Below are 14,922 nucleotides of genomic sequence, written 5' to 3'. Positions count from 1 at the left end.
TCAGTAGGGTCGCAGGTATGCTGGAGCCTATCCCAGCTGCCTTCGGGTGAGAGGCGGGGTACACCCTGGACTGGTCGCCAGCCAATCACAGGGCACATATAGACAAACAACCATTCACACTCATATTCATACCTATGGACAATTTGGAGTCACCAATTAACCTAGCATGTTTTTGGAATGTGGGAGGAAACCGGAGTACCTGGAGAAAACCCACACACGCACGGGAGATGCCAAGCAGAGAATCAAACCCAGATCTTCCCGATCCCCTGACTGTGTGGCCTACATTCTAGCCACTCACCCACCGTGCAGCCCGACATGAACCATAATCAGCTATTAAATGCTAATTTAAACCTTGGCTGCAACTTCCATTTAAATGTTTAATTTGTATGTAAGACCTGGACCTCGGTCAATCTGAACCCAGCACAGTAGCTTTTAGTTGAATTATGGAACACAACCAAGACGTTGTGTGGGCTTCTCTCTCTTCATCATGTGTTGCTCTTTTACCACTTTCCATCTGCAGCTACAAAATGTTAGGCTTAGATACCCATCTCTTTTTCCCAAGTCGGCAGCCCAAGGGACTAATGGTAGGAAGCGGGGCTTGGCTGGCAGATTGGGAAGCAGGATGGATGGAACTACTGTGGTCAGCATTGTGGCAATGAAGTCACAGTCTGGCCCACATTAAAATTAAGCAGGCGCATGTACTCAGACACCCGTTCCACTCCAACCGACATGTTTAGAGCACATGAAAGTATTTTTTTTCCCTTCAGACTGCTTCTCCTGCAGGCAAATGTTTAGCATTGGAGGTGGTTTGCAGAGGTGAGATCACAACAAGTCAGTGGAGAGCTAGTGTTCTGCAGACAGCCATATACTGTAAATCCACCTACAAGGCTATAAAGCCCAGCACCGCTCCTGAAGCAACTTGTGTATTTAGCAAGTTGTTCCCATATGCGTGGGGGAAATATTGTCAAGCTGGCTAAAAAGAGTGATGTCAAGGAATATACTGCACACCGTGCTTGTTTTTTTATTGCCCCTTGGAGGAGGCCAATAGTGTTGAGGGCCAGGCTTCCTTAAGCACTTTCCTGTTCTTATGCACATTAGTATGATCCGTGCTCAGTGACTCCCTTACTTTAGTCTCTACCAAACAATTAAGCATATACTCATAAATGAGAGCTTCACGGAATCCTTAGGCAGGAAGCTAACAAGCCAAAGCATGTGCATCACAATGCAAGTAACCCTTTCATTAATGTGTATGTCAAAACTGTATTATTCCACACTTGTGTATTTTGCCACTGACCTACTTCTTGAGGCTTTTATAGCTCACTGTTACTATGACGACGAGTAAATATTAGCCAGCCATTCTTTTCATCTGTGCAGTCATTTCCAATAGGGCATATGGTTGCACTGGTGAATAACATGCATGCATTTATTATCATTATCATTATTGGCATGACAACCGTATGAAGAGAGAAATGTAATATGTCATCTGGAAATGTGCTCCAGCTTCATCCACTTGTCTTAGGATTACATGCAGTGTTGACAAAGTGTACATTGGGACATTTTTTAACCGTCTACAGCATGATGCTAACATGTCGGCATTTGGTCACTACAAAGCACAGCCTGCTTGCATTTGCATTCTTGACATGGTATGACCTCACCCTCTGTGAATTCATTTGAAGAAGAAAGCTTGAGAACAAGCATGGAAGGACGTTTGTAATGTTGACAATCTACCGAATATTCCAAACTACTGCCGACTGATAAAAAAGTTTTTCGTTTTTTTTAAACACGTTGCTGTAATGAATTAACTGTGGCGTTCATGGCCAGTTGGCTAAGTAAGCGACTACAATTCTATCATGACTACATCACTGTGTTACTCAACTCCCAAAACTTATTTAGACAGCCTTCTGCAACTGTGGCATTACTCATATTCATGACTAGTACTTGACTGCCTTTAAAAAAATAGTTGGATTGTTATTTTCCAGTGACACCCCTGACAAAGAAAAATGTCTTGGACACGTCCATCTTTCTTCTTGGGAAGAACTGACCTCATGTGCTGGTTTTTTGCCATATTGTCATGTCAATAATGTGGCACTTTGGCCTATCTGTAACAAAGTTCCATGACAACACTAACAAATCCCGTCAGTGCTTAGACTGAAACCTGCCACCCACATTCAAAATACTCCACCTACAGTCACACATGTACACACTGAGGAGCTAATCCCATTTACTACCCATTTATTACTGTGACCAATACAAAATAGCATTAACAGCTACCCTTGGCCTCTTGGTGGCGCACAACAGGATTAGATAACAAACATCTGCCTATGATGTTAAACTCAGCAAGTTTACAGACTCTTTGGTGGTACTGCAGTGTTTCCCAATCATTCCATACCAATAGCATGGCAAACAAACACCCCCAGTAGGCAAATGATGACGTGAATTCAGTGCAAGTAATGTAAAGGATATTGAGCAGACATACATATACGTGAACTCTGATGCGCTTTTTATGTTAAACTTGGCAACGCTGGATACGAGTATGAAACAAGTAAATTTCATCATTATTGGTGTTTAAAGAAAATGCTCATTATGTATTCACTCTTCACGCTCTGTGATTGGCCAGTCACACACAGTGACCGCCTCTCCCGAGACGGCTGCAGCAGTTTGAATTTATAAAATGGGACCTTTAATACTGCTGATGCCATAGAGCTCAGGAAAACCAGGATGTGAGGTTGCTATGTCCACCTTGCCTGCCCAAGGAGGAGCACTCATTGTCGGACACAATCTGTCAGAGGCACGACTGGCGCCGTTGAGCTCAGAAGGCGGATCTAAGTGCAGGCAATCATGGCACACATCAGTCATGGAAATGTAGTCATTAAACGTCAAAGGCAGTTCATGATTGAAAACCCTCCAATGTGGCTGAATTACAACAATTCTGAAAAGATGAGTGGGACAAAATTCATCCACAGTGCTGTAAGGGACTCATTGCAAGTTATCGCAAACACTTGATTACAGTTGTTGCTGCCAAGGGTGGCTCAACCATTTATTAAGTGAAGGGCAATCACTTTTTCACACATGACCATATGGGTTTGGATTTTTTTTCTCCCTTAATCATAAACAAACTTAATTTAAAAACTGCATTTTGTGTTCGACTATACTTAGACATGATCACGGGAGGACAGAGGACTCAACCAGCAACCTTCAGGCTGGTAGTTCAACCTACCTCCTGAGCCATTCCACCACCTAGTATACTAAACTTATTCAATATTACTATATTATAATATAAAAATATTATATAATTGTAATTAGAATATCATAAACTACTTCAATATTATTTAAACTCTGGTATAGTTGTATGATGGGATGGTAATGTGCTGGAAAGTTAACCTGAGTCCTTGAAAGGTGCTTGAATTTGTCCTTGGAAAAAGTATACGTATGCAGAATTGTTTTGTTTGCATGTTTACTTGTTAATTATAGTCCTACCAACTAATAGATGTGCTCGTTAGAGATATCCTGACTGTGTAAAGCAGTAGGGGAGATGGGTACTGGTAGCCACCGCACATTCATTTGCCCCAATATTGTTGTTTTATAGTCACATGGAAACGCCCTCAAGTCTCAGCCTTAAAGCACACATGTTTTGGTGAATTTGTGAACCTTTATCAAACTATCATGATACACTGGACTCCAACTTTGTGTGAAGGCCTGCTGATTTTCATGACAAAGGTGCTTGGTGCGCTTTTTGAAAATTATCTTTCATTGGCATTTTGATGGTATATTTCATATCACTTCTTATGGAATTAAATTTTATTTGTAATACTGATGAATTTAATTATTCATGGTTCGGAGACATTAGTGATACACTACATAGTGTTTTCATTAGGTGTATTCGTGACCCAATGTCAAATAATTCAGCTTTGGTTTATTTTGTTTTTCGGAACTTGGATATCAGGAAGGTGTCTCGCTATAAAGGTTTTACATGGAAAACACAATGATGCAGTGTTTACTGTTTACAGAGCTATTAAATCTTTACTGCAATATATATTAAATCCATGTCCTTTTTCTAATAATGATGGTATATGATTTAATAAGGGAAAGCAAACACACACACATTGCAAAGGCCCCCACCCACGCTGTAAAGTCCACATGTAATTTTCAGGCACCAGTAACAAGGCGAGTCCAAGCTAATGACCACATCAGAGAAGCAGCAAAAAGCCAAACAACTCCAGGCAAAACACAACATTCAACAGCAACAAACACACTCAGCTCAAGTTGCCTTGACGTTGGCTTTTACTTATTTCCAGGAAATGAAAATCCGAAAATTGACTTCTTTTGAGAATGACTAACCACATGAATATTCAATCTTTTTTTTATTTAGCAGTAGCATAGTTAAAATGAACTAATCCCAAATAAAGATATTATGTTGGATAATAGATCCCTGCATCTGGTGGGAGTTACGTTCTGTAAAATTACAAGTAATTGTTATGCCCATATAAATGTCTATTGTGTGATTGGTTGATGTCATTGCCATGTATTGTTATGTTGCCTGTTTGTATGTGATTGATGTTTTGTATAATTGTGATATAATATTGGGGGTGATGAAGATTAGTGGTATAGAAAATGGGTGGGTGGGTGGGTTTGGGTGGTTTAAGTCACCACTGAAGGCGAAGGTCTAAAATGCACCACCTGCCACTGGTATTTATACAGCACATGGGATCATAATGAATCTTCCTCCTGCTGAGAGGAATCACGTTGCATTATTTGTTTATATCTTCAACTCTAACTAATAACTAACAGTTATTACAACCAGCAGCTCACATCTGACAGTGCTGACAGCAAAGAGACCCAACAGTACCCGGCACAGAAGCCCTGATGATGCATTTGAAATATTTATAGAGCAATCTAACATCAGCTCCATCTGCTGAGGAACAGAGGTATTACTTAAGCCAGCTTCCTCTTGGTTTTCAAGAATGGGCTCCCATCAAAGAAATCACAAGAGAAGAGCTTGAATCCATATCTGAAAGATTTAAGAGACATATCGCATATTACGCTGTTGGTTTTCCTGCAACAATGGTACTTGGAAACCGTACAGAGTGTCATAAAACAATATCATGGCAATGATTTAAAAAAAAACAACATTATAATAATATTTATACAGCTGTCCCAGTCTCTTTAGAGTTCTACTTTGGGTTTTGTTAGGTGTGCTGCTTTTTTTTCTACCTTTTGAGTACTACATCTCTCTACCTATGATTGAAACGTAAGCATTCATCAATCAATTGAAGAAGTTCATAATTTCAAAACAGTATAGCCATTTTATGCAGATGACCTTCAATGTATTTGGACGAAGTGACACAATTGTAAATGCAAATCTGGAGCTTTTAGATATCCTCAAATTTTGAGATGTTTTACCAGGCCTTCACTGAATCTACCGTGGGTCTTGGGTCTTTGACACAATCTGCTGTATGTGGTTCTCCTTTTTTTCAGGAGTGATTGAAACATGTGAGGGTTGTTTTGATTAATGCGTCCTCAAAATGTAATAATAAGACCAAGGAAACGCATAGAATTGTATAGGTTTTTACTAGGGCTGTCAAAATCAATGCGTTAATGGCGTACTGGCCCATGTTCACAAAACAATCCAGTGGGAAATGCCGTTGATCGAATTTTAATCCTTTTACAAACTCATGTCTAAAGGCAAATACACACATGGCATGACGTAGGGACTATGGGACTGCCTGAACACTTTTGGGACTTGGTGCTTTCTTGCTAGATTGACTTTTTTGACTTTTTATGTATATCTAAAGGAAAATACACACATTGCATGATGTATGGACACTGTGGAACTGCCTTGACACTTTCGCCACTCAGTGCTATTTTGCTAGGTGTCACGATGCTAACTGTTAGCATGTTGGAATTTTGGCTATTTTACGCCTGTTTAAAGCCTATATACACATGGCATGATGTAGGAATGCTTTCTCTGAACTTTTGGTGCTAGCATGATATCTGTTAGCATGTTAACATTTTCGCTGTATTCCTCACATCTCAAGGCTAATACAGACATGGTGTGATGCAGGGATATTGTAGGACCACCTTGACGCTTTCGCTATAGAGTGGCATCTTGCTAGATGCTAGCATGTTAGCCTATTTGCTAAATTCCTTATTTAATGTACGCACGGCATTGCTCGGCGGCGTAGCACAGCAGACCCCGAGCCGAGGTTCACAGCACAGGTTGCATGCCCATCAAATTTTCGAGGGAATTTTCCAGTTGTTTGATAAACTGTATATGATAAACAAGGTCATTTCCCAATACCATGTGTACCATATGACCTAAATTGTTCACCTTCTTGCATGTGTATAATGAGGTCGAGGAGACCAGCATACTTGAAAATAGTGTCTTCCTTATTGCTTTTCCAGATACAAATCGTTGACCTTATAGAGCTGCTGTGGAACTTAAATGCCGTTTGGCTGACGTCATCCCTACCGCCCCTCTTTCCTCAGTAGCCAGCCGAAGCCAGAGTACCTTTTGTTGCATTCAGACTACGCTCTCTTCTCAGCTCCCTATTACAAAGCTGTTTCTCATCTGGATGTGTAGCACCTCATCTTTAACCAACACTTTATTTACCAAAGGAGAAACAGATGTTTGAATGAGTGTGGGTTTGTTCGTCGAAAGGTTACTGCTTAATAGGTCACTTGAATGTACAGTTTAGAGTTGATGAGAAATATTTGTTGCTGCCTCACAGAACCCCCCGAAATAATGCTATTGCTCATCTGCTTGCCTTGCACTAGCCATGTGAATAACAAACAGTTTAAAAAGTGTTGTCTTATTTTATTTTCTTAAAATATTCGACATACAATTTACAGTAAAATATTTGACGTCTTTGAGTAGGGTCCACACATCTTTCACAGGCTAAATGGGTGGCAAATGAACCTCTGTTGCTAGTTTTGTACGTCAGCACCACAAGATCACACATCAGTATTGCGTATCATGTCATGAATGCAAAGAAAAAAGCCATTTTAGCTGCACTACACAGCCAGTAAGTGCAGTTCAACGCCTATAAAAATTGTTTTCTTTGTTGCACCAGTTGAACCGCAGCCTCGATGAAGTTCACTCAGGTTTGTGCTACATTCACAAAGGCACTTTTAAACATATTTACATTCTAACAATATGCAAATAGTACAAAAACAGTATCACTGTCGACGTACTGCAGTAACAGGTGGCTCAAGTTGGTAAAATAAATACTACAAATGGTAGAAATAGGCAAATGTTAGAGTAAACATTGTCAAATGTCATTAATAATGACCATGTTGAAACACGCTCTTGTTAGGGCTACTTGGGCATAGATCCCCCCTCATTAAACAGCCTCCGCTGGATACTAACACATTTAAACACTAAAAAATACAAGCCTGTGTTGGCAAACATCAGTGCTTAAATGGCAGACAGCATCACAGTCTTCATTCTTGGGGAAAAAGGTGTTTGGACATATTCACTTTTCTGTGGTCAAGCATGTGGACAATACAAATATTTACTTCGTTCGCTGTTTTGTTCTTTAGTCTTTACATTATGTGCCAGTCACAGATCAGAGTCTTCACTGACTGACCATGTTCTCTTTATAAAAAATCTTTATAAAAGTTCTCTTTGGAGAGTATCTTAGTTGGTTTAAAATGATGGAGCACTTGGGATGCTCAGTAGGGAAACGGCGATATTGATATATAGATGATGAAAATGCTCCGATAGGTCACACGGCCCTGCTGCGAAATGGTAGTGGCCTGCACATTGAGCCGCACGAGTCCTGGTCTGTCAAGACGCTGCTGCGTGAAGATAATTCCCCTTCCTGCCTCGTCCCTGATGCCAAACATGCGGCCCGTCAGGCCTGTCTCGGATTCTTGCTCTAGTATGTTAAAAGACGTGCGTTCTTGCAGGACGCCTGACTCAGAGAACGCTGACAGGCGCACTACATTGTGATTGGCTGGTATGCCAGAAGGAAGTGTGAGGAGCTTGTACTGCAGGAGCAGAGGTGACCCTCCTGTGGCGCAGTCCAGAGAGCATGGCCTGTAGCAAGTCCTATTAATAAGGGAGGAACCATGTTTAGTGCGTTCACAATAAAATCTTAAAGGGGACCTATTATGTTCATTTCCGGATCTTTGCACTGAGTTGTGGACTCTTAGAGAGCAGCTATACACGGCAACCCGCACAGAAACTCTATCTTCCCCTCCTGAGGACTTCCGCACAACTGCCGAAACCCAACATTCTAATTTTGATAATAAATGAATAAACCTTTTGGAAAGCTAGTTGAAGTGACTAGTTGAAGCCAGTGACTTCTGACAAAGCTCACTAAAAAGTCAAAGTGAGCCGGTGTTAGATAAAAAACTCTAACTAACCGAGTGTTCAGAGCCATCCCAAACTTTCGCAAACCTCATTATCCGAAACTTTGGCATCGTTTAACACGAGAATACATTCTAACAACATTTATAGATCAGAAAAGTGGAAAAAGCAGAATAGGTCCCCTTTAATAATTTATCTCAATTCTCATTTGTGGGTTACCCTGGGCTTCTCCCACGCTGGTATGATGCAGGGCAGGGAGTGTCCAGGCACTGGTATCCTCCTCTCGTGTTAAAACACATCTGATTGTGACCACACTGAATGCCTTGTTGTAAACACTCGTCAATGTCTAGAGTGAGGAAGGGGACTTGAATTGCAGTAATCGAGGTAAATACACTATTATTACATATTGATATTGTGGTACCTTTACAGTTTCTGCCATTGGGTTGCAGTCGGTAGCCTGGAGGACACAGGCACTGGAAACTGCCAATAGTGTTTTGGCACTCGTGTTGGCACGGGTTCCTAAGCAGACACTCATCCACATCTACACAGGAGCAATATAAGAAGATGTCTGTGAGTGCATAGTATAGAATATGGTGTTGGAAGCTGTGTTTGTAATGAACTTTCTTGAGGATAGCAATTGCTTTGTGAAAAATGATGAAGCTCTGCTGGAGCCCATCAAATTAGTCAAGGTAAAAGCCAAATATTTATTGTTCTAAAAGCTTACCAACACATGTGCTGTCTCTGCTTGTGTATCCTACTGGGCAGCTCTGCCTTGTAATGCGGGACACTCCATGAGGACGGGATAGAATCGGTCTGCCAATGGATGACACAAGCTGTGGCCGAAGTCTTGCCCTAACTCTTGTCCCATTAGTGAAGGTCTGTCCCCTCTGCAAGCCAGCACAAGACCGTCCATCCCCAAGAAGCACTGTTCCAGGCGGACACAGGCACCTGAAACTACCTGGCACGTTGCGGCACTGATAGACGCAAGGACTCGGTGTCTGCAGGCATTCATCGACATCTAAAGGTATACAAGAATAGAAGTACTTATACAATATAGTACACATTTGAGTTTCTTTTTACAAAGAGACAAAGCAATATCCCACCCAGGCATGGGAGACCAACACCCTGTGATCGGTACCCTCTGGGACATATACAACCATAACCGCCGACTGTGTTCTGACAGATTTGAGAGTAGCGACACATGTGACTTCCATCCTGACACTCATCAATATCTGAAAAAACAAAACAAAATATTAAAATGCACACAAAGCTGTACACAGTAATTCAGTTGACTGGGTAAACACATCATTTCCAGTGTCAAGTTAGGTTATTTGCAAAATAAATGACCTTTACCACACTTTATCACCCTCCCCTACCACTGTGGAAAAAGTACGTACATAAAGGGAGAATCTTGACGCACTACAGTGTGTTGATTGATCAACAGAAAAGAGTCACACTAGTAAAACTAACTGAATGGAATACACAGCAAAATCTGAAATATGAACATGTTTAAACTGAACTCAAGGTTAAAAAACGTATTTAGGATTTTCTTACCAGGCACTTCTATGTTAGACCAATTGACTTATCTTAATTGATTAGTACTTAAATCTAGATATACAGTATTTATTTTTGACAACAAATTTACTTTGTCTGCCTCGGTTATTTTCGGTTAACATACAAAATTTACTCCACCATTTTTGATTGGTTCGCATGCATTCACTGGTTACAATATGGCACGCATCTTATTTTGTTATTAATACATTACGTAAGCCCAGCTTTCTTCTAAATGTATTTTTAAAATCACAAATTGTCCTTCTTTGTTAGCAACCTCTTACCTACCAAACAAAATGACAACCACACAACAAAGCTACATCATTCGTCTATGATGCCATGAGCAAAAATCGGCATATCGATTATCAGCAAAAAAGCCAATATCTGATATCTGTAAAAACTAGAATAGTAAAACTATTACTGTATGTGTTAACATCTTTGGTTTTCCTGAACAGATTCATTGTCTTTACATTATTTCTTATGGGAAAAATGTATTCAGTTAACATCCGTTTCGGTCAAAGTCTGACCTCCTAGAAGGAATTAATGACGCTTACCAAGGTTTCACTGTATACATAGACATTAGAGTAAGTGAGACGTCCACAAAAATGTCTATTTTTTGACACCTTTCAGATATGTTGAAGAAGTAACATTAAGGAACGTCACATTGTAAAATTGCTACAATTAACATGTTCGAAAAGGAGTAGAAAAAAGCAGAGCTTATTGTAAATTGAAAATATAATTTAACAACATTTCTGACCTTGAGTTCAGATATTTCATCTTGCTTAGTTGGCATTAATTGGTTATTTCCTTTCGTGTCATGTCACACTGTTTATGAACCTGATGCTATTATCTCTCATTGCGCTGTGGGAATACAGCCTGATCAGTGTGTACCTTTCCAACTGTAACGTGATAAGCAGAAATAATCTGTACATTATCTTCTCTCTGCTATTTTGGTTTTTAAAGACTAACAAATGATAGCGTTTTCAACACAGCCTCTGCTGACTTTGTGCAGGTACAGCAGCAGCTTAAGCTAAGCACTGTAACAGATTTCCTGTGAAATCGGACTCTGTTACACAATGTCAAATGCAGTGCCAACAGGATCATCCTCATCTTCACCCACTCAAGAATTTTAAGTGTTTCCAAAATGTTTTGGAGCTTTTGACAAGAATCTTGCATAATATAACCCCTGTATTGCCGAATACTGGCATGCCTGTCGGAATTCTCTAAAATGAATGACGCAAGGAAGCAGACACTAACCCACGCAGGCTCCACTCTCTGCTGCGGTCATGCCAGCAGGGCAGCTGTCGAAACATTGGTACCCTCCATCTGTGTTACGGCACTGCTGGTGAGCTGGGCACACGTTTCTCATGCACTCATTGATATCTGTAAAATGAAAATACATACAGTACATTTAAAACAGCTTATTGAGATTAAAACTAAATACTAGAAATAAGCAATATCTTACTAATATCCAATATACTGATAATACCCAGTACTTCATTACCGATACCGATATTTGCAGCAGTTCCCTCAAACTAACTTCATGTAATGAAGACATTATACCTCATTTACTGTGATGCCACTGATGCCATTCACAAATATACACCTTTTCTGCAGAATCTGACACATACTGCAATTAGCAAAGTAAGTAAGTGCCATACAGTGGTCCCTCGTTTGTATTGGTTAATTGTTTCCACAACCAACTGCAATAAATGAATTTCCGCAACATAGGATTCAACGTTAAAAAAAGGTAATAATTTCCATAGTGGAGCAGAATGAGTGAATGATGGGTCTCCCAAGGTTGTGATTTGCTGTTAAATTTTGAAGGAATTTGGGGGCATCAATGTAGTTCAGAGGAGAAAAAGTGAACTGTGTTGATTGAGTACTCTTTTTAGTACTGAATTTTGATAGTATCGGATATAAACTTACATAAATGGCAGTGTAAACTAATGTAAACTTACCAGATATGTTTACTCTGGTGCCAAAATTCCAGTACTGCTGCTCTTTGTTTATTTTGTTAAATGTCACGTAACTCTGGGAATTTTTTTCCACCATGTTTACCTCTGAGAGAGTACTGAATAGCATCCTGTTCACTCATTTGTCGGTCAATGCGAGGGATGACTGTATTTATTTTAAACAACCAATAGTCACCTAAAAATATTTTCTCCTTCCGTCACCAATTAAGACAGGTTTGTCGTCATTCACAAATAAGAATCCAGTTAAATTCTGCTGGCAATGATACAATTTGGAAAGATGCAAACATCCATACTGTATAAGAAGAAAGTAAAGTGCAAAGTATGGCGCTTTGGACTAATATGATCATGACTGACCGATGCAGAGGTGTCCTGACTGCTGGTACCCCGGGTGGCAAATACAGCGGTAGGAGCCAAGAGTGTTGAGACACTGATGTTGACACGGAGATAGGGCAGACTCATGGCATTCATCCACATCTTTAACATATAATTAAATATCCAAATCAAACTCTTTGGTAATTACCACATGATTAATGTTTCTGTTTTAACATAGTCCTGTGAAATTTTGCACATTAAATGATAAATGACAGTTCTTTGATGTGTAACGGATGAGCTGTGACTTGCCTTCACAGCTGGTTCCTGTGATGCTAGGCTTAAATCCTGCCCCGCACTTGGCTTGGCAGCGATAGGTGCCTACTGTGTTGACACACTGCTGATTGTAGTGGCACATGTGTGAACTCTGCATACACTCGTCAATATCTGTGGGGTTCAATGAGTGAGCAAGAGGGTCTGTTTTCCAATGTAAAATACAAAATGCAACAGCTAGAGTGCCCTACGGTGACAAAAGGAAACATTGACCATGTGTGTTTGTTTCACCTTGACATGTGTTGGTTTCTGTGGAGATGGTAAATCCAGAAGGACACACACAGGAGAACCCTCCCATGATGTTGTTACATGAATGAGAGCAGGGAGACTGAAGGGCACATTCGTCTTCATCTAATCATAACAAGATCAGTGAATTACAATAATGAAGTGGAACAATTACATATATTTAAAGTTAAATATTGCCAAACAGGAAACCAGGTGGAAGCTACCTACCAGCACAATATGAGGTCGTGTCGAGGACAAAGCCTTTAGGGCAAGTTTCTCCATGCCCATCTACAAATAAAAGCACTTGGTGTGAAAACCTTTTTGGCACATTTTTTCCCCCCAAAATCAATTTTCTCAGACCTGGTATGAGGAGACTGGCAGTGAAGTCAAAGTCCAGTGTGAGCGTGAGCATATTGTAGATGCTGTTCATCCCAGAAACCTTCAGCAGCTGGAGGAGAGGGCCGTGACGCTCCTCTTGACCCTTGTAAATAATGGTGTGGTTGCAACGCAGCACCATGGGGTTACCTCCTCTCTGGTGGGTCTGTGATGACCAGGAGTACATCTGCCCCTGAGCTGTCTGCACGTACGACTCATCAAATTCCTACAGGACAGTAGATCAGATCAGAGACCCTCAGGTTGATATGAAATCTTTAATAAGGAGAGGACTGAACGTACCTGGAGGCTTATATGTGAGGTTGTCAACGAAGGAGGAACAAATCCATTGATTACAATGTCAATCAGTAAAACTCCCTCAGAATCCAGTCCTCTGGCCACATGGGTCAGGCGAAGGACCTCCCCTGGTTTAAGCAAGAAAAACAAGGAGAGAGTTTTGAAACTGTTAGTCAAAGACAGTCCTGTATATTAGTAGTAGTCAGTAGCTCCATCTTCTGGCTGTTATGTGAACACCAGGCTTGGACATCTTGAATCAGGATAATACTGAATGCTAAATGATGAATTTGTATCTCAGATTTGTCTGTTGGCATGGTGTCATGATTGATCTGTTGTCTGTCTGCATAAAAGTTGTACCTGAGTCAAATTCCAACTGAGACTCTTGCCTGAACTGGCCTCGTGTGAAGGAGTAGCCATTTCTGGTGGCTCCACTTTGCAGCACAGTGGTCCAATAGATGGGAGCAAAAACAGACACCAATACACGCAGTAAGGGACCTACACATGAGCAATAAGATACGGGTCAAATACAGCAGAATTTAAATAAACATACTATATGATCGTCAGCAAGGGCCACAAAATGATTGTTCCATTCAAAGGCAAATATTAACATTAAAATACGTATGTCTCTTCTGGTGCTACAGGAATCAAATATGTAATTCCCTTCATTGTGTTACTAAACGTTCACATGTGTGCCTACTAACCCACGCTTGGAGGGATGTTGTCCAGGCGGGCCTGCAAAGCGCTGCTGCCCTCTTCCTCATTATCTGTGATGTTGGCCTCCAGGAATGACACTCCAAACTCTCTCTCATTTACCATGCCGATTAGGCTACCTCTGGTCCTGCGAGGGGCTTCACCTTGCATCGAAAAGAATAGATCACACATATATCACACACTGCCAGAGCCGGTAATTTTTAATAATAATTAAGGAATAATTAGATTACCTGTTAGTCACGGCGCTATTGTTAACACTGTTAATCCCAACAGTCGCCACGCATCACCAAACTTTCATTCATTCATTCATTCATTCATTCATTCATTCTACCGCTTATCCCCACGAGGGGCATCACCAAACTAAAATGTTAAAATGTTAAAACTACAATGCATGTGGCACCTCCGGAGCACAATATTTTGAAACCCTTCTTTTCCATTTCAAGGTTTAGTCTCAAGTTTTAATGACATGACAGTTTGACCGTGGAACAGGTAAATTTAATGAGATTTTGATTATTGTTTTTTAATTATGACATTGATCAACCAGCATCCCAAAACTGTTTATATTTTTGCCTTTACATTTGTGTGTATTTCAAAGTAAATGTATTTGGTACATCTACTATGCACACAAAAGACAAAGTGTGTGAATGCAGGAGTACTACCTGGACAAAGGCCAGCTTGACATTTCCTGGAGTCGATACTTGGCCCGCTGCATGACTGTCCACCATTAGTTGGTGCCGGGTTGTTGCAAAATCGAATGCGCTCCTGAAAGCCTTGACCACAGGTGCTACTACAAGGAGCCCAATCCTGCCAGTTGGAGTAGCCTCCATTGACTGAAAG

The 14,922-nt window shown here is 40.7% G+C and overlaps 1 protein-coding gene across 1 annotated transcript in view; it reads right to left on the bottom strand.

The window, feature by feature from the left end:
* Positions 1 to 5,574: 5,574 nt before the first annotated feature.
* Positions 5,575 to 14,922, bottom strand: part of hmcn2 (hemicentin 2) — a 50,948-nt gene continuing 41,600 nt past the window's right edge. Inside the window, exons 67-81 of the mRNA XM_058070888.1 lie at positions 14,745 to 14,915; positions 14,076 to 14,228; positions 13,732 to 13,869; positions 13,381 to 13,502; positions 13,066 to 13,306; positions 12,934 to 12,993; positions 12,712 to 12,831; positions 12,460 to 12,594; positions 12,193 to 12,312; positions 11,120 to 11,245; positions 9,415 to 9,543; positions 9,036 to 9,329; positions 8,733 to 8,852; positions 8,531 to 8,657; positions 5,575 to 8,050 (exon numbers count right to left, since the gene is read on the bottom strand). Of these exons, the coding sequence (XP_057926871.1) occupies positions 7,672 to 8,050; positions 8,531 to 8,657; positions 8,733 to 8,852; positions 9,036 to 9,329; positions 9,415 to 9,543; positions 11,120 to 11,245; positions 12,193 to 12,312; positions 12,460 to 12,594; positions 12,712 to 12,831; positions 12,934 to 12,993; positions 13,066 to 13,306; positions 13,381 to 13,502; positions 13,732 to 13,869; positions 14,076 to 14,228; positions 14,745 to 14,915 (2,435 nt within the window). The 3' untranslated portion in view covers positions 5,575 to 7,671. The remainder of the gene's footprint in view (positions 8,051 to 8,530; positions 8,658 to 8,732; positions 8,853 to 9,035; positions 9,330 to 9,414; positions 9,544 to 11,119; positions 11,246 to 12,192; positions 12,313 to 12,459; positions 12,595 to 12,711; positions 12,832 to 12,933; positions 12,994 to 13,065; positions 13,307 to 13,380; positions 13,503 to 13,731; positions 13,870 to 14,075; positions 14,229 to 14,744; positions 14,916 to 14,922) is intronic.

The sequence above is a fragment of the Doryrhamphus excisus genome, chromosome 4, assembly GCF_030265055.1.
Source record: "Doryrhamphus excisus isolate RoL2022-K1 chromosome 4, RoL_Dexc_1.0, whole genome shotgun sequence".
Lineage (NCBI taxonomy): Eukaryota > Metazoa > Chordata > Actinopteri > Syngnathiformes > Syngnathidae > Doryrhamphus > Doryrhamphus excisus.
Note: the sequence above shows the minus strand (reverse complement) of the source record. Positions and strands in the feature narration are given on the sequence as shown.